Source organism: Lycorma delicatula, chromosome 1 (assembly GCF_047948215.1).
Source record: "Lycorma delicatula isolate Av1 chromosome 1, ASM4794821v1, whole genome shotgun sequence".
NCBI classification, from domain to species: domain Eukaryota; kingdom Metazoa; phylum Arthropoda; class Insecta; order Hemiptera; family Fulgoridae; genus Lycorma; species Lycorma delicatula.
The window spans coordinates 3,497,840-3,519,420 of record NC_134455.1 but is presented as its reverse complement, the minus strand read 5'-3'; the positions used below and the strand labels follow the sequence as shown (position 1 = coordinate 3,519,420).

At 30.8% G+C, this 21,581-nt stretch overlaps 1 protein-coding gene across 4 annotated transcripts in view; it reads right to left on the bottom strand.

The window, feature by feature from the left end:
• Positions 1-10,938: 10,938 nt before the first annotated feature.
• LOC142322468 (acyl-coenzyme A thioesterase 9, mitochondrial-like) overlaps positions 10,939-21,581 on the bottom strand; it is a 122,157-nt gene continuing 111,514 nt past the window's right edge. For all 4 annotated transcript variants that reach the window (XR_012755931.1, XM_075361646.1, XM_075361621.1 and 1 more), the window contains 2 exons: positions 19,031-19,181; positions 10,939-13,180 (listed from right to left, as the gene is read on the bottom strand). Coding sequence is in view for 3 of the 4 variants with exons in the window: in XM_075361646.1 (XP_075217761.1) it covers positions 13,128-13,180; positions 19,031-19,181 (204 nt within the window). In the remaining variant the exon portion in view is untranslated. The remainder of the gene's footprint in view (positions 13,181-19,030; positions 19,182-21,581) is intronic.

Here is a 21,581-nt window from a genome sequence, read left to right as displayed (position 1 = left end):
CCGTTAAAATACTGTTACGGTATCTAAAATTTTGGCAAAAGAAGAAAGAAGTAGCAATAAGTCGGCTTAAATGTATAATCAGATATTTTTAGCAAGTATACCGTAATTATTTCTGACAGTAAGTATAACACAAAATGTGCAGAAAAAGATTTTTATAAAGTTTTTACTTTCTTGAACGAAGTAAATCGTGATCGTGAAAAATTTCGGTTTTCAGATTTCAACAGAAATATCCAGTTTGACCATTCCTGAATCCATTTTGAGTAGCTTCTGCGTGACGTCTGTACTTACGTATGTATCTCGCGTAACTCAAACACGATTAGGCGAAGAATATTGAAACGTTGGATTTAGGACTGCTGAAACATGCAGTTGTGCACCTACCATTTTAATTGCAATCGACTGAACCAAAAATGCCAAAATTAAAAAAAAATTAATTTTGGACTCATTGATAGGCTTTTCAATGAGAGATTTTATTTTGCTATAACTCTGGAACCGATTTAAATAGTACCGCTTATGACATATCTCTCATTTACATTCATACATATCGTCCTCATTCATTCTCTGAAGTAATACCTGACTCTGGTGGTTCCAGAGGCTAAACAAAAAAAAAGAAAAAAGCAGATCCCAAAGTAAGTACTGTTATCGTGAAAAATTTCGGTTTTCAGATTTCAACAGAAATATCCATTTTGACCATCCCTGAATCCATTTTGATTAGTTTCGGCATGACATCTGCACGTACATATGTACATATCTCGCATAACTCGTAAACGATTAGCCGCAGGATGTTGAAATTTTTGATTTAGGACTGTTGAAACAAAAGCGTCAAAAAAAGCCAAAAATCCAAAAAAATTGGATTTTGGATCTTTTTTTAACTGTAGTAATAAGCCCTCATCGAGAGCTGTTCAACTATGTATGTACTTATTATCATTTTCAGTGGTACTTATTTTCATCGGTTCCAGAGTTAAGGCCAAATAAAATTTTAATTAATGAAATACTTGGATCCTACAAGAGGAAAGCACATCGGTTCGAATCAGATTTCATCTGGTTTTTTAACTTTTTTTTTAAATTTAAATATATTGATTTATTAATAATTATTAATCCCTAATTGTAAAAAAATGTTTACGATAAAATTAAAAAACAATAAAAAAAGAATATAAAAAATTATTAGTAAAAAAAATTTTATGTACTTTTAAAAATGCGTATATGTAATTTAATAGGCGTACAAGGAAGTCATGTGGGATTCACATCAGATTTTTTATCACAGCTGTAAATAGATGTAAAACTTACAGTACTTCAGAGTTAATTGTAAGCTACAAAAACAAACGATTAGCAGATTTCTGCCTTCCAGTACTAATACGGATTACTTGTGGAAAGCAGAAATCTATAAACTTATGTTTAAAAAAAAATCTGATTTCATTAGTTAAAAATACGCCTATACCTCAAAGACTAGCAGCAAATCAGCGCTAATTTCGATCGCCGATCAGGCCGCCAGGAAAACATTTTTATTGTGGTAGAGGAGAAAATAAGTTTGTGTTGACTACGGATTTGTTTTTATTTGATATTTTGTATTAACTGTAGATTTCACACTGCTGGATAGTCTTCATTCGCCTGCAAAGCAAATTTGTTAAGTTTTATCAACAGAGTAAATACTCCCATTTGCGGATGATAGCATAACAGACCAAATTTTTTTTGAGAATATTTAGTCTATTTTACATTATTTAGATCATTCACACAGAGCGATTGAAAAATTAAAAATTTAAGATATAAATGTATTAATTTCCAATTATTAAAGAAAAAAATCAATATAAAACTTCAATGACCTTCAAGGTCTGGCAATAGGGAAGATCATATATTTATCAATTTTGAACTGCTAGCAAAATTAAGAAATATACGTAGGCTCATCTCCTCGGTAGAGCTTTTATAGAGTTGCTTTTTTCTACCTCTTATCCCTTCTATTTGCGTAAAAAGATTCCAGTATAAAAAAATATCAGTAAGCGAATCGTTATTCTTTAAAGGTACAATTTTAAACTATATTACAAACAAATCCGGTCACGGAATCAAGCAGTTCAGTAGATAAATTTATACTGTTAACTGAAACGAGTAATTTTTTAACAAAAACGCATTTAAAAACAAAAAGTCACAATACTGGTTAAGCATTTTTTGTGTTACTTTAAAAAATTATGTTCTGTGGACTACGTTATCGTAACTGAATTTCATTTTCTATAGATTACTTTTTCAAAAAAAAAAAAGCCAGTCGATATAAAAATAATTTTTTATTTGACCGGTGAAAAAAAAGGCACAGGTCCAGGCCTAATAATATAAGATAATCACTACGATGAACGTAATGAATTTTGTAGCGTGTGAAAACTGCTGACCAAGACTTGTATCTGGAAACTCCAGATACCGTTGTGCCACAGAAACCCGTGGCGGTTAAGATAATAATGAATTTAAAATAAGATAACATTGATTGTTGACCGATGAAAAAGCGATACATACAGGTTAACAGAAAAAACAGAAAAGGTAAGCGCTTAAGGATAAAAGAAGTGTTAGGAGATATAAAAGTCGGATGAAGAAGATGAGAAAGGCAGTTGACTGGTGTGAGACGCGACAGGCTTAATGAATGTGAAGATGGAAGTAAAATCTCAGTTAAATATTTAATTTAAGAAACTTTTAATAACTGGAAAACCGTGAAAGATATAACTTGCCGAAGAAAATAATGAGCCTCGCTAAAGAGACGTATAAATGTCAAGTCATTCACCCAGGAATGTTGACCGAGAGGTTTAGAGTAAATACAGGACAGATAGCACTGAATACTGCAATTTTGCATACTTCTAACGGCAACTGATGATTTACTGAGGTAGGCAACTTAATATAAAAACAGAAGTATAAGGTGGGGTTCATTCAAGAAAATTTAGAATCTGGACTTGCCACCAGTATAGTACATAATTTTGTTAATATGACACAGACAAAATAAGTCAGTTTAGAAAAGGATTACAGCAAGTACAGCTACCATATGATTAATTGAAGATAAATCTAAATCTTTTTGTGTATAAATTTAGTTAGCCGACTGAAAACAAGATGTCCCAGTAAATTAGTACTCTATTATTTGCAAATGATTTGGAATGGTTATCAAGAATTCAGGTCGTGTAGTGTTTGCGAATGACTAAACGTTTTTGAACCGAATTGTTATGCTTTGAGAAGGTCTAAATGGTATATTTAATCGGTGAATTTAAAGTGATCTACATATGAACAAGGGGAACTGTAATTCTCTTTTTCACTCGTTAAAATAATCTTCCTTATTGTAGTCGTACAACAAAAATAATTGTTCTAAATCGTGTTAATAATCATAGGCAAGTGACAACTGTTGAAGACGTCCACCAACGCGAATTAAGAGGTTGTTGTAGAAGGGGATATGTGGCATGACTCCTGAAGTGAGTTCAACAATTGAACAATGATAGAATGGGAGAAGGTCCTTTCGTAAATTTTGGAAAAGCATTTGAAAATACGAACAATGACATTCAACAGACGAGGTAAGGATGAAAATTTATCAACGACAAGAGAAAACATCGATTTTGATTCCGCAAGAGGAGAATTAGACAATAGGGAGATGGGAAAAGAGTGATTTGTGTCAAGAGGATAGTTTTCCCAGAGATAAAATGCGGAGTAGAGAGAACAGGTCTGACGAATAGTTTCAGCACAAAGGCGACGAGCGTGAATGCACAAAGGCAACTAATGAGAGTGCATATGGACGACATGTGAGAGTGCGCAAAGGCGAGAGAGAGTAGAAAAGAGAATCCTCATATTCGGGAATTAGAGACAAAGGGCAACAATCGCAATAGTCCTAAGACATCGTCTACCCCTAACTAGTTGCACCTCAAGACTCACAAGAGCGCCCTCTGAAGCAGAAAAGTTCTTGCTTAAAATCTCCCCCAGGAATGAAACACCATCCAAAATCAAAGTGGATCAGATGACCCCGCCAGATGACTTGAGAACCCTCAGTGCAATGATCCTTTATTTAATTCACCATCCATCCCGAGGTACCACCGAATATAGAGATTTGTTAACTAGTGAATGGATAAACCCCACACCACCTACAAACGGACCTAGTATAAACATCACCATAGAAGATTCTATAGAATTGAAGGCTGAACTGGATGCTATAGAAGAGTTACTCAAAAAACGAAAGCGAAAAGGTATCACGGGCTCACTCCTGAATTCGAAGAGAATACTACTCAATCATAAAATCGCAAAAGGCCCTGATTAATTCTCCAATCAATTCTGTTGCCCCCTCTGCTCCTCCGTTAATTAGAATATCCATCAAGCAACTACTTGCTCACAGAACTTACTGCAGACATTTGATTTGCAACAGTTTTCTTAATAAAATGATGCAAATGAATGTGAGAGACTGAGCTATATTATGAAAATGTTCTTTTGAACCCAAACAACTAAGTCCCATGCCTTTACAAATGTGTTTGTTAGTGTTCGAAAATATTCGAATAACCAGTCATTTACCATTGTTTTGCCATATACATAAATTGTTAGTTTAAAAAAAAAAGAAAGAAAACACTAAGCCTAATATATACATTAAGACTAAACAGCAATGAAATAATGCGTGATAGAAATAAGCTAACACCAATACGATGATGCAATAGTCAGACAAGCTGGAGTCTGAGAGAAATTGATATCGAAAATAAATCCAAATAACCTATTTAAAAATACACATAGATAAGCCTTACAAAAAAAGCAAAATAAATTACCAAGCCTGTAAACTACAAGACTCGACCATAACCTTGAATTCATTGGAATAAAACGACTTTACGCCAATGGCGTAAACACTTACACTAATCAAAAATCAAAACATTACTAAAAATTCTATTAAAAAAATAATCATTATACAGTAAGAAAAATAACTAAATAATAAATAAAATAGTCAGATTCTTTCTAATTTTTAAAAAATTTATATGTAGTCTTCTCACAGTGAAAGAAGTCTCAGAATACAGATTCCATATATCTTTTAAAGTTAATCTGTTTTTTTCTTGTCAAAAATATATTTTTTTATTCTCTGGAATGAATATACAATAAATAAAGTTCAGAGTAGACTTCATCAAGAATATATCACAGAAATAAAATAAATTAATACTTCTTTATTATCACAAAATTTAAATATAAACATAAACCATAAGCATAAATATAAACTAGAAAAAGAAACCATTTCAAAAAAAAAATAAGGTATGCTACAATAAAATTCTATTACTGATAGTAGTCAGCAGCATAAATACTGGACTCAATAGTTAACACAACAATAAAGTGATTTTATTTAAATTTGTTAACGTTAACTGAATCGCAATACAAAACTACATTAAAGTAATTAGATTTAATGAATTACTTTAATTTAAGACATGTGTGTGGGTACTAAATTTAATAATAAATAATAAATAATACAAAAAATACATTTACATTTATTATTATAAATTAACTTAATATTTAAATTAATGCTTTATTTAAAATCAATTTAAACAATTTCGCTTTTTTTGTCCTCCAGGACCACTATTGTTAGGTATTTCTTCAGAGGATGAGATAAAATGGCAATTTTGTAGTGTGTAAAAATGCCATGCCCACTGGGCTGGTCTAATGGTTAACTCGTCGTCATAAACCAGTTGTTTAACAGCTGATTTTTCAAAGTCAAAGGTTCTGAGGTTCAAATCCTAGTAAACATTAGTTGCTTTTATACAGATTTGAATACTAGCCAGTGAATACTCTGGTGTACTTTGCTAGTTGGGGTTCAATTAATCACATGTCTCAGGAATAGTCAGCCTTCTCTTTCTTTACTGTTTAGCCTCCGATAACTACCGTTTAGATAATTCTTCAGAGGATGAATGAGGATGATATGTACGAGTGTAAAAGGTCCTATTAATTCACCCCAGAAGTTTTTGAAACTTGTAAGAGAGAATACGGGAATCAAAATTTGTAGCGTACGAAAAATGTCAACTCTGACCGGGGTTCGAACACGAGACCACCGGATAAAAGGCCGAGATACTACGGAAACAGTTTTATTAGAATATCCTCTCTCTCTTTTTTCCTGTTTAACCTCCGGTAACCACCGTTTAGATAATTCTTCAGAGGATGAATGAGGATGATATGTACGAGTGTAAATGAAGTGTAGTCTTGTACATTCTCAGTTCGACCATTCCTGAGATGTGTGGTTAATTGAAACCCAACCACCAAAGAACACCGGTATCCACGATCTAGTATTTAAATCCATGTAAAAATAACTGGCTTTACTAGGACGTGAACGCTGTAACTCTCGACTTCCAAATCAGCTGATTTGGGAAGACGCGTTCACCACTAGACCAACCTGGTGGGTTAGGAATAGTCAGCCTGAGTTTATACAAGACCACACCCTAATTACATGTCATACATAATACCCTCATCTGATTGGGTACAGCAGGCGTTGCTTACTGTTCACTAACTGAACATCCTGACCCAATAGGGAAAGACACCCTCCAAATGGCAGTTTCGGTCACCACGCAACCCCCTCCGTACCTAGCCCTTATGGGCTTTACCAAAGGTCATCTTCAGACCTTCAGCAAAAGTCATCTCTTAGCCTCAGTTGTTTTTGCCTCAGTCAGGATGCCACCAATGCGAATACCACATGTGATATTCCCATTGGTATTCTACTAGAAAATGAACTCTTTAAAACAAAACATATCTATGTTGAGTCTTTAACAAGACTGAGTGAAATGAAGGAGCTGAAATTAAAAACGCAACTACCTACCAGATAGGTAAGAAGTTAAGTTCAACATGCAAATGCAACCATAACATAACACAAAACAAGAAATAAAAGTAAAACTAAATAAACAAAACACTACAAAGAAAATCAAACCTTATAACACAAGAACAACAATTTTACTTTTTTTTTATTCTACCAAATATTAAGCACCAATTAATTATAAATGAAATTTTACATCTATAAATCATATGAAATTGTAAACAATACTGTATATTAAATACTAAATTAAAATAACAAGTAATAAATAATCATTAATTAAATTATATCATGAAAACTTCAATCTTTTTTTAATACTGTGTCAGATTAGGTACTTATAATGTTATTTACTATCCAATTCCATATGCAAATGGATTTCAGGAAGACAACAAATAACTGATTATAAAAGAAAAAAGCTTTTGAAATTTTTGTGTTTACTGTGAACAAGTGACTGTTACCATTAAAAAAACTTCATTACAACTTCCCTGTAATATAATATCATACACTTATTAAATAATAAATAGATTAGTATTTCACTAATATCAGTTCTTATCTGCACCAAAAGTTGGAAACCCAAATTGAAATCTCTAATTAAGGAATTTTTGTCTCCTACAACAGTTTTGTTGAATTTCGTTTTTAGAAATCACAAAAAAGTCAAAAACAATAAAAAACATAATAATAAAATATAAATAAAATACTTAATAAAAATGATCAAAAATAATAATTGGTTTCACCAACAAAGACACAGTTTTTTGTCATGGAAAGAGAAAGCTCATCATCAGTAAACATGAAAGCTGTCGTAACTGATTATTTGTTCAATGTAAATCAATGAAAATATATTTTATGTGATACAAATATAACTACATAGAAATAAAATGAATGAATTAAATAAAAAAAATTGTTAATAAGAAATAATAAACCAAAAAATAAAAAATAAAATTAGATTTTGTTGCTAAAATGTATTTGTACTGTATTACACATTACAATGACTAAAAGATATAAATATAGAAGATCTATGATTAAAGAACTTAAAAAACATAAAAATACTTCTAAAATCTTAAGCATGAGATGTTAACTACTGAAATGAGTCTAAACAAATTAAAGAATAATAATTAATAGTTTAAGAAAGGATTTAAAAAAAAAATTAAACTAACTCTGGATACAGGATGAAAGTGAATCTGCAGTAACCTAAATATACATATAAAACATTAAATTTTGTTTTATAGAAGATTTTTAAAACTTGACTGTAATTACAGTCAAAGAAAACATACAATACACCTAGCATATAGACTATTAACATAACATAAAAACAAAATTAATAAATAAATATAAAATTTACCATATTAAAAGATTATAGCGACTGAAAACTTTCTTGTAAATATATTTGTGTATAACTAAATAAATTAAAGCTAACCACAACACAGATATTTTAGCAATCACATCAAAATGTTTACACAGATAATGAAGACTTATTTGATTAACAAGTAAGTACCTGGTACAAAAGTTGTAAACAAATGGATTTTTTAAATAAATAATTTAAGAAATGTACAATCCAAATTAAAGTAACATTGTATAATAAAATTCATATTGTACACCTTTGTACTAACTTCTTGGAAGAAGCATCCTAGAAAATCAAAGCATATTAAGTGAACTATTATGCCAATAGCAAATGCAGTAATGATTCCCACAGGTCACAAACAGTTAAACAAGAGTTTTTGTTTGAATGGGTTAATTTGTATATTGCAAGCAATTAGTAATTATTACTGTGATCATAGAAGTAGTTAATGTAAAAAAAAATAATACTCACGATTTACAACCTCATAATTTTCAAAATTTAAGCTATTTTTTAGAAAAATTAACTATTAATATTAAAAACTATTAATATCCAAATAATACAAAAATTACAGCAATAATGTTACTACTGAAATATTACACATATATATATACTTTAAAATTATAAACTTAATAATTTAGTTAACTTAAAAGTACGTAAAATGATAATAATAAATATACTTAAAATTACACATAATTCTATTGTAAAACTAATACCTTACAGCAATAAACTGAATTCAAAATAAATTAATGGTTTAAACAAACCAAATTTATGCAAGGTTAGTCCTCATTTAATTTGACACGACTATAACATTAAGTCACGGTCAGGAAATAATGAAACCACATTAACCCCACATCATTACCATAAAGGGATGCTGTACTCATTCTACTTTTAATATTATTTTTTATTTCTCTTAATTAACGTTTCTTAAATTGTATTCTCTTGAAACCATTTGAAATCAAAACAACTCTACGCCAAGGTGAGAGGATCTCACCGTAATTATTCAACTGCGCTCTGGAAATGTTAGTAAAGGAATGGTTCAAAAAATTGCTGAAAAAGTTCAAATAGGCTGAAAAATCAAAAGAAATTGTCTTGGTTTCGCCGATGACTTGGCACTGCTAGCAAATGACATCGACGAAGCTAAATCACAGATATTTGAACTTCAAAACATTGCAAATATAACTGGCCTCAAAATATCATTCAGAAAGACAGAAGTTATGTCCTAAAAACCAACTTGATTAAAAGAAGTAAACATAAACGGTAATAAAATCAAAATAGTAACTCGATTTAAATACCTCGAAGAAATAATAACTCAACCTAAATGAAAAACCTCGATCAAAATAAAAAGAAACAAAACTACATAAAGCTAAAAAATTACCTAGTATACTTGCAATAAAAAATGCCTATCAATAAATGCAAAAATATGACCCTACAACACAGTATAAAACCACTTATGCCACTTTGAAGCAGGCACCTTGAAGCCACTTATGCAGCAGAAACACTCTTCCACCTGAATGAACAATCAAAAACTTATTCCAGAAAATCGAAAGAAGAATTGGAAGAACCTGCATCAATGAAAAGTTCTAGAAAGATTGGACAGTGGTGGATTTTGGCCAACAAAGTCATGACAAAGAGTTAGAACCCATCACTGATACCATGTATAAGAGGAGATTAGGATTCTTTGAACATATCATGAGGATGCAAGATTCGACTTCTGAAACAGCAGGTGTATATCCAACTCCCCACTGGCAATGGCCATCAATGTCACTAGTGTGTTTGAGTGCACTGGTCTCAGCAATATGACCTGCTCCAATTCCACGTCCACTTCTACCACCTCTCACTGCCTTAGCAACCTCCTCCTTGGTGGTGAGCATATCAATATCTCTTATATTTAACCTCAACATGAGAATTCAATTTAAGGGCAACCTTTACTCCCTGCACCTCCTCCTGTAAATTCTTCAATAACTTTTCAGAACTTCATCAACTTGGACTCGAATATAAAGATCCTCCCCTTGGCCCTTACAGGCCAAGAGGATCTTCGATGCCTCTCTTGACCTCTCTGAGAAGGTTGTATACATCTGCTTCCCTTTTTCTCTACCAATCTAACCACCAAGGTTTTAGGCTTTATGTTTTCTATTGTCACCCTACTAGTGGACCTGTCCCTTCTACCTTTGCACAGATCTGTCTTTGCTCTTGTCAGATCTGTTCTGCTCAATCAGCAGCCCGCATATTCTATCAGTTTCCTGGCTACTCGTGCTGCGTCACCCTCTTCCAGCCTGAAGATCACATTATGTTTCACTAACAGGAAAACCTCTGCAATACTCTTCTTCAGATGAGATAATATTCACCTCAGCTATCCCTGAATCTATCACTATTGTGAATACTTTCCTTTTGTAGTCCTCTACATCATCTCCCTAAGTACTGTGGCAGCCTTACTCAGGAAAATTAAAGGTGAGTCAACCCATGGCCTGTGCCATGGGTTGACTCACCTTTAATTTTTCTCCCATAGCCATGTCCCTAATCCTCGGAGCCACCCTAAAGATAGACTCTGAGAATTTAGTCTTTAGTTTCAACAAGTCCAGGATCACCACTAAGTCCCTTATTCTCTCAGTGAAAATCCTCTCCTTAAGTTCAACTGTATTGGTAAACCAGTTATTGTTCCATCTAGCGACCACAATTTTATCAATATTCTCATCCTTGCCTCCTTGTTCCTATCATCGCAGGATCTCACTGTTTTCCTTATCACTCACTGTCTAACAAGCCACATCTATTCCCTCAATCTTTACATCAAACACCTTTACTCAAATTATAAACAAAGTTTATAATTACTCAATGATGATGATGATTTATTGCTACTGGCAATAAAACAGTAATCTGTTATCTGAAATCATAAAAAAAAAGTAATAATACATCCAATAGAAATACCACCAATCAGTAGCAAGTCATCCACATCTAAAAATAAAACTGAAAAACCAGACAAAAACACACAAAACCACAGAACAATGAAACGCAGGTCTAACCCGTATGAATCCTCCAACTCAACTATCAATTTATTACTTAATTCATTAAAATTGTATTCAGTCATTATATTTACTGTTTATTAAATTCATTTATAATATTTGTATTAACAGAGTACTGGTTATTAATCTGACTTACAATTATCAACTTGTTTATATCTTACTTTTTCGACAATTTTTCATACTTTTCTCCATCATATGCATCTAATTTACCAGTAAATTATTTAACTACTGAACTGAGGTCAGTAACAATTCCTCTTTCATTTCTTACTTTATTACTTAACAAAACTATTTCTAACTTTTCATTTAATAACATTTTCTTATGATAATTTAAAAATAATTTATTACATCACAAAAAACTTATGACTATTGTCTGTTATAAATTCTTCCTTTTTTACTAACATTATACAACTGATTATTATTAAAACAATTTAACACATTCCTAAACAGTATTCAAATTTTCTAAATGAATAAATACTTAAACCAAACTATAATAATGAATATATGCATGATAAGAGGCTTCTAATTTGGCTAAACCCAATTCTATCAGGACTATTCCCGAATTATTAGTTATATCTCTAATTTCGGGTGCTCTAGGATGAATTCCTTTTAGAAACAGGAAGATTCTGCAACAAGATTTAAATAAGGATATTTTTTTTATCGGAGGACAAACTTTTCTTCTGGATCTGTTTAATTCTTCGACATCATTTGATTTTCGACAAATGAATTTCTACGTTAATATTATTATTAACATAGCAATAAGCAACACAAATTTATATTATAATTAAAGTAAAATAAAACAGATACAAATTCATTAATAATTTTAATAAAAATCAAATAAAAAATCTTGTAATAATTGCTTCTTAGGCAGATGGGAATGATTTTGATATGAGCACATCTCAACATATCAGCTGACCACTATATTTACATATATAGAGAGCTAGATACGTTGCTGATTTTCTCAGATATTACACCGCAATTATCATTTAATCTAGCAGCATGTTTATAGGGGAGTATTTAATTTTACAATGTTCTAAGCACTACAAAAGATTTTAACTGAAATTACAAAATAAAAATCTAGATGTTATAATTATTTTGTAACAGCTTTTTGGAAATTTTCACCTGTTAATTTCTCAATATGTGAAGCTAGAACTTCTTCATGTTCAAAAGTTAAATCAACAATATACACTTTCAGAATCGTACTTCCTATCTACTTATTCATGCTACAAACAAAAATTTCAAGTCATGTTGGCACAGACAATGTAATAATAGCAAAACACATAAAACTTTACAGTGAGTAGTCATTAATTTATATGGGCAACATTAAATTAAAACAAAGAAAAAGGCAGAATAATATTAAGGAGGACTTTATATACATAAAAATGATTCTAAAACTTCTAAATAAAATAGGTACAGAAATTACCTAAAAATTAAATAAATAACATTTAGTAACATTGCAGTTATTTTTACAAGTGTTCTTTTTTCCATATGAAATAGTACATTTCATTAAAATTGAATAAAAGTCAATAAATAAATTATTGTCAGCAAGTTCAATGTTCACACTAATAATTTTATAAAACCTAAAAATCAGTAATTAAAAGAAAAATTAACTCAACTGCTATGTTATCAATAATTATACAGATGTTTAAACATACAATTTTTAAAAGGTAACTAATTTCATAAGCAATTTCACACACAGACTAATACAGAAAATTGATTCTACATACATTACATCTCTTATTTTACAGAGAAAATTTCTTAAAAACAAATAATAAACTTATGTCTGGTTGACAATAAATATATATATACATTCATTAATTGGGTGCAGAATATAAAAATAACAGCACTTCCAAAATGATTTTAAAAAAAACAAATATAACAACATTTTAATCATACATTAAAGTGAATGTCAAATGCACCAGTACAATAAATTTAAAGCACATGTGCCCAAATAAGCACGTAATATTGTTGTTGATAAGAAGTAATAAGGGCAATTTAAAACAAGTCTAAGCACTTACTTCAAATAAGAATGAAAGTGACGTCGACTGTCAATGTACATCATAGCCTCTGAAACAAATATTTATTAATATTATTAAAAATAATAATATAAAAATACTTTAATAAGTATAAAAGAACAAGAATTAAAATAGAGTTATTTATTTATTTATTTTTCACAAGTAACTACAGAAAAAGGACCCAGTTTTAGTTACTGATAAGGAGAGATGAATTTTTGTAACATGTGATAAAGGCCAAGCCTGACAGGAATTACCGCAAAGCCATTGAGATTGATACAGTAGTAGTGTGGTAGTACAAAATTTCATTAACAGATGTACAAAAAATAAAATATTAATCTAAAATGGGTAATAACACAATCAAATGTATAAGCTGATTACAGATTTTAGAATTTCTAATAATAATCCTGGAGCTAGTGGGCTTTTTTATGACTAATTTACATCAGGTATTCTTCCGAAGAATAAGAAGGTGATCAACAGCCTGAATACTGGCTGCTGCATCTGCTGAACAATATGGGCAAGGTTGTCAAATGGATGCTGGCATCCCGCATTTCGGACGAACTCAGATGAGGTGTCAGTATCCATGATAATCAGTTCGGATTTTGACACAGTAGCTCGACTATACAGGCAAGTGATTAGTTGGGCAATAACAGAGGAGTGGTACATGGAGGACACGCAGTTTACAGTGCTTATTCTTTTGGATGTCAAGAATACCTTCGTGTCCCTGTTGTGGAATGTGATAATGCTATCCCTCAGAGACAAGCGTATCAGCCCATACTTAAAAAGGCAAGTGTAAGAGTATCTCAGTGGCAGTGGACATGGAGAGAAGACCCCACGATAACAAATACATGGTGGCGTTCCCCAGGGTTCGGTCCTGGGACCATTGTTATGGCTTATCGTCTGTGATGAAATATTAAGACTGAGGTTGCCATAGGGCACTGGGACCATCATGCTTGCGGATGATCTCATGGTTATGGTTGGAGGCCAGAATGAGGAGGAAGTAACAGACCGAAGTAATGAGGCGCTGTCCTTGATTGGTGCCTGGATGGCTGAGTGTGGACAAGAGGTTTCACCACACAAATGTGAATATATCACCTTTACGGGGAAGAGAAGAATTGGCCCCATCAATCTTAAAATTGGTGCACTGCCATTACAGATGAGAAATACGGTAAAATACTTGGGAGTTACGCTTGACAAAGGACTTTGATTTAGCAAACATATGTTGGAGCGTTGTGAGAAAGCAGAGAACAATAAGTCCTTAAACTTGATAATGACGTCACGTTCCAATGAACGGCCGGGGACTCTGGTGGTATCTAGGAACTGGGAGAAAAAATAAAAGACAGAGAACCGGCTGCTGGGTTGGGTGAAAAAAATTTGCGTCGGTTGAATATTTAGTTTACTAAATGGCAGACAGAAACGGTCAATAGCAAAATGATATTATGAAATTGGTTTTATTGATAATAATATCACACAAACATAAACTTTTTATGTTTTATATGATTTTTTATTTACTTACAAGGTATTTTTTAAACAGATTATTGATCTGCTTGACCAAATGGCAAGCATTTTGGTCAGCTTGGGAACTTCACAATCTAGTAAACTAAAAATTTAACACACTTCCAACTTGACGTAAATTAGCCATGAAAGTATGTACTAGCTCTAGGGCTATAAGAAATAGCACTTTATAGAATGCTTTATTTTTGAAAGATTTTTTATTAATTTGATAATTTTGAAACAGGTTAAGTATTTTTGTTGGGCTTTCAATGGAAATACATCTAACATTAATTCTTTTTTAAAAGCGATTCTGTTGAGGTTTTTTTTTTTTTTGATAAAAATAAATTTGATTTCTATTGAAATAATGCGCTAGCTCTGGCACAGGTCTCCAGGACTGTGTACATGTACTTCCAAAGTGAATGAATCTTGCTGCGCTGAACCCTCTTGCCCTCTTGTTATGAGGTACATGTATTTTTAGGAAGTGAATTTAACAAATATTCTTAAATACACTCTATGCAATTTTAGGTTTAATAATCATCTTAGAAGTAAGAAGTATAAAATGCTTACAGGTCCATGGTATCCTGTACAGCATCACTCAGTTTTGCAACATATAAATTAATTATTAATTAATTTTGCAATACAATAAATAAGAACTGGTAATTTGAACAAGACACGGAATGACCTAATCATACATAGTCAAAATAAATAACTTTACACAACTGCTTGTGCAAATATATAATGCACAACAAAAATTTATGATTTATTTCAAGTGCAAATTATTATTACATATTATGTACTTTCTACTAACCACTTAAATTATAAGGTGTCAACAACTACTCAGTTATCAATGATTGTCTGTTTAATAGCATTAATGGCTATTGAAAGGAGTCACTGACAACACAACAATTGTTGCACCTACTTGATAAAATTAATGAATATTTTAATAATTTTATGCAATAAATTCAATAAAAAAATAAATCTTTAAGCTCCTTTTTATTAGTTCTATATAACATATAATGAAAATTAATCAAATATTATTCATAAACAAAATTATATTTAGGAATTCTTTAAGGATAACAATACTGCTTAGCTAATTTTATTTGAAATGCACATCCATAAATATATTAATAGTAATCATATTTAAAAAATTCTGTTATTTTTCATAATTTAATACAAAATATTTAGGTACATTTTTTAGATTTTATTTATCATATTCAAATTTTATTTATTCATTTATAGAATTTATAAAATTTGAATATGATAAATTCAGCAAATAATAGATTCATGTAATTTAAAATCCATTCAACAGGTAGCAGTATGTATTATTATGATCAATAAAATTTCTTCCATTACCAGTTTACAACCTAACCAAAAAGAGAAACATTCTTCTCTTTAAATTTTTTAATTTATCTTAATTTTTACATCTGATCAAGCAGTGCTCACTGCAAAAACGCTAATGTTAAATATTATAATAGTGAATATTTTAATTTTTATTACTAATAACAATTACCACTTTTTGTAGTAAGAAAAAGGTATTGTCATGGAAGTATAACATTATTATACATGCGATTTCTACAGGTCTAAAATCTGCTTCTTTTGAATTTTCTGATGTAGTTTGCTGTACGTATATATGCCTTGTGAGTCCAGCAGTAATCAGCCAGCATTCTCAGGTTCCATTTTCCCTAATAGCATGTTTCCATAATGAATATTTCCTAGTGAAAGAATTCTCAATGTTCATCATTCACAGCTCCAAGATCGGTAGGGAAAAAAATTGAGATTAGAATCTAAGAAGTGGATCTTTAGCGACACATTATATCCAAGTGCTTTATAGTTTTTATGAAGCTCAGTTATAAGTTCTCTGTAGTTATCTACCTTAAAATACCTAAGGAAGTTATTTACAACCTTTTTAAAAGATTTCCATGCAGTAACCTCACAGTCATTAAGATCATTTAAAACTCAATAAAACTCAGTCAATGTTTCTCTTTTTGGCTATTCTTTTTCAATATAATGATTCTTATTATCCCTGCTGTTCCACTCGCACATGAAGAAAAGAATTTAGTAAATTTAGTACTCTGTTTACAACTTTGGACCAAAGTTGTAAACCAAATAAGAGTGCTATCATTTTCAGGTCTCCACAAATGTTTCATACGGAATCACCTCCAACATATGTTTCATATGATACCTTCAGGTGAGCTGCATAAGCTATAGGGAATGATGGGATTTTATATCCAATATGGACCGTTTTAAAATTACTCTGAAGAGTTTATAAAAAGAAGCCATTCATCAGGTGGTGTGTGTCCCAAAGTTTCTAGTAAAGATTCCATATCATTACAGTGTGGAACTAACTCTGTACTGGATGAAGAAATGTTCAAATTCACACTGCTTGTCAGAGGAAAGCAGTTATTTTAATTCTGTGTTGTAAAAAATTGCATCCTTTTAGTCATGTTGAGAGAATTTCTGCTTGATTAGTGGATAAATTTAGATCATAAACATGATCTTTTAATTCTGACTGATTAATTAAATGTGGTATAGTATTTGTAATTTCTAAAAAAATCTGGGTCTCTACTTTGTTATCATCTGATGGAAATACACAACTTACTACATTAACAGCTTCATATAATTCCCATGTTTTTGGTAATAATGGAATTGGAAACAGTGGACTGTAAGGAAATCATCTTATAGCAGAAGGAATATCAGGGTATTTGACGGTTTGTAGTTCTAGCTGTTATCCCTGATATTTTCATTATACAAAAATAGCAGTATATGAAGTCATCCTTTGGTTCTCTCCAAACCATTGGAGTTGCAAATGTCATGTGATGAAATCCATTCAACCAACCAGTCAACAGCGTTATACAAGAATTGCAGCAAATATGAGGAGCCCAGGACTTACTCTGATCACCTATTTTACATCCAAGATATGGTTCACATGATTTTATTATCAGTAGAGTTATACTGATAGACAAAAAAAATTAGTGTTTCTCTAAGTGTGATACCATTTCTTGAATTGCTTTTTTGCATACAATAAATACAAGTAATACATACAGTAAATACAATTTCCCATCACCTTTAGTTTCAGATAAATTAAGCTTAAAAAAAAATTAAGGGAAAATATAGTTAAAATCTGTAAAATTTATAATTTTGCATGGCCATACCTGTGTTAGAAAGATTTTGCTGATGCTTTTCTTTTGTAAATAACCTCAGGCATATCTCGAATTAATGTCCAACAGTAATCGGCTAGCATGTTAGTATTCCATTTCCCTTTATAGCTGCTTTCCACCACCGAAATGTCTTGGTGGAAAGTTTACTGTATTCGTCACTTATGTCTCTAAAGTGTCCAGGAAAAAATCCAGATGCGAGTGGAGGAAATGTATTTTCAAAGACATACTACAAACCATAGCTCTGTATGATGTAAGAAGTTGATCAACAACAATATTGTGGTAATTGTTGGATTTTTGTTTGCTGAGAAATTTTTTGCAAATGTCTTATATGAAGCCCAATCCTCCCTGCACTTTCTACATTTTTTAACATTGAGTTAAATACATAATCTCTGATCAACTCTTTTATTTGCAGACCAACAAATATTCCTTTGCTTACATTCAGAAATTTCTGCCTGAAGTACAAAAATCTGGGACTTTCCTTCATTACTTTTACAAAATTTTTCATTAGTCCTAGCTTGATATGGAGAGGAGGTAAAAATATTATTTTGGGTTCAACTAAAGGCTATAAATAATATTTTTCCCATTTGGAGTTAAGTTGTCTCGTTTCTTCCACTCTTTGGTAACATATTGTTTATCGCCAGCTCGGCTGTCCCACCCACAAAGAAAACACATGTACTTAGTATAGCCTAACAAAATAACTATAATTTCAAATCACCACGTATGTTCCAGCTATGTTTTTTATAATTTATTTTTTCAAAAATGTCTTTCATCACATCATATGTCTCTTTCAAATTAATACCATAAGCGATTGGTATCGAAGGATATTTGCTACCGTTGTGTAGTAGACCGCTTTTAAACTATACTTGGACGAATCTATCAAAAGGCACCAGGCCTCAGGTTTATGAACTTGTCCTAAGCGCAACATAAGCTCATCAATAATTGTTCAATAAACCAAATTATTTTCAACAGTAAAGTACTGAGAATTTTTTTTATTACAGATTATTTAGGAACTTAATTGCTGCAATAAATTAAATAAATAATACATTGTACTTGCATTGTTGCATATACTTTCTAGAAGATAGGAAGGGCATTTACAAAAAATCTGAGCTTCTGACTTTATATTTGGAATCAGTGCCAAAAAAAAATATTTAGCAAATATTGAACATGTAATAAAATTATTGTTGATCACTGTCAATAATCATAATTTATTACCACTCAGGTGATAATTTTTAAAAAATTATTTTAATACTTACCACTATAAGTAGCTGGAAATACTGAAGGTACAATATTAGAAGACTCATAAGTATAATGAAATACATTTGTTGTGGTTAACTTAGATGTAAAGGGATCAAGTACTTCAGCATAAATAGTTATTTGCATGAACCGATTTTCAGTATACGTGACCTGAAATAAATAGTAAATTTCTGCAATTTAACTAAACGCTGATTAAAACAAAACAGATCCAGTATTATATAATAAATATGTATCTTGAAAATGTATTACTAGTAAGTATTACTAAAAGAAGCTTTCAAAATGAATATGCAGCTTTCAAATTAAAGAAAAAATCTGCGTAAAATACTAATTCTGTATTCTATTCATATATTCAAAATTCTACGAAGTTAAAATATTAAATATATTAATTTTGTATGACCATGGATGATTCGATTTATAGTAATTTTACTTGTCGTAGGTTTTCTATATACTGATGTTGTAATATGATTCTTTTTGACAATTTCAATATAACATCTAAAAAACTTATTTTTCTGCACTTATCTGTTTCAATATTATAAGATGTTCATAATTTATAACAGGTTCAAAGATAACCAAAATGTCATCTGCATATAGAACCCATAATAGAATTTTGTATATATGAGTAATACCATAAACTATCTTATTTTTGAATTCTTGCAAATAAATTTCAGACATAACGGTCGATAAAGGAAACGCCATCGGTAAAGTATTCTCTTGTGTGTAATATACATTATAAAATTCAAAATAGTTGTGTTGACATATGTTTCTAATAATGGTGAGAAAATTACCAATAAATTTTAGGTTCTCATTTTTATTTTTTTATTATGCAAATTGTATGTTCTACAGGAATATTAGGGTACATAATGGTTATGTCATAACTTATCATTCTAGTTTAAGTAACTTATCATCTTATCATTTTTTTGTCAAATTATTTAATTTTTTAACCAAAACATACCCATTTTTTAAATTAATTATATTTATATGGTAAATCAATCTTATTTTATTGATTATTTTGGTAATAAAATAACAGGTGCAGATTTAAAGTTAATTAATGGATTACCTTGGTATTTTAGAACGACCAGTAAGTTTCAGGGCAAATGGTTTAAATGGATATAATCTAGTGTGATACTTCAATTCATTATCGTAATAAAAAACTGCCTTATAGTTTGTTATTAAACTTTTTGCAATCTTTAAAAATTTATTATTAGTTATATATATATATATATATATATAACTAATATATATATATATATATTAGTTATATATATATATATATATAACTAATATATATATATATATATATACACTTTTCCATTAAATTATTATATTTTTCAATTAAAATAATGACTGGCGTATTTGTTTTATCTGATTTTAGTATAACACAGCTACTTTCTTTTAACTTTTAAATTATATATTGTTTTCTTATTAAAAAGTGGTTTCATATTTATACACACATGTTTAATTTTATAAATGTTATTACCAATAATATTACGTAGTCTTTCTTTATTTTTGATAATTCTATTCTTATTATTATCTGGTAAATTAAATTTAAAATCATTAGCAAATAATTAAATTTCCTTTATCACTGAATTCAACATGATCATCATTATTACCACATTTACTCGAATTTCTTGTGCAATGACTACATTTTTCTTTATCCCTAACATTGTACTTTTTGTGAAAATTATTATTATAAAAATCCTTATGTTTACTATTATTATTATCACTTATAATCAATTCAGCTATTTTTTTTTACTTTGAGATGATTTTAATCTGTATTTATATATATATATATATATATATATAAATACAGGGTCATTCACGGGAACCGGATGTTTTTAAAATAATCATAAAAAATTGAATATTTACTTTAAAAAAGTTTTATTGGTACTGAAACAAATCAAAGCATTTGTTACTTACTCGTGAACGAAAAATTATGTCCGGCAAGTGATGTCCATTTTGGGCAATACATTGTTGTAGCCTTTTAACCGTACACACGCGATTTCAGAAACCCCCCCAGAAAAAAATCACAACTACTCAAGTCGGGGGACCGAGGGGGCCAAGGAATGTCGCCGAATCTGGAAACGATCCGTCCCGGAAACAAGTTACGGAGAACAGCCATCGTTGCCCTCGCTGTGTGCGCTGTAGCTCCATCCTGCTGGAATAACACATTTTGAAAATCGATTCCCCGGTTTCGTAACTCGGGGACGAAAAACGTATTCAACATCGCAACATAACGATCAGCTGCTACAGTTACGGCAGCGTCATTTTCTTAAAAAAAAATACGGTCCAATAACACCGACCTTTCCTATTGCACACCAGACAGTCACCTTTGGGCTATGAAGTGGTTTCTCATGAAGCTGATGCGGGTTTCTTTCTGCCCGATACCGGCAATTCTGTTTGTTGACGAAGCCATTCGGATGAAAATGGGCTTCGTCACTCATTAACTATAACAAATTTTCATTTTCTTCAAAAACGGTAAGCATTTTTTGTAGACAATTTTTGTAGACAAAATTGTAATCGCTGCGTGAAATCTAGCTCGTTTAACTGCTG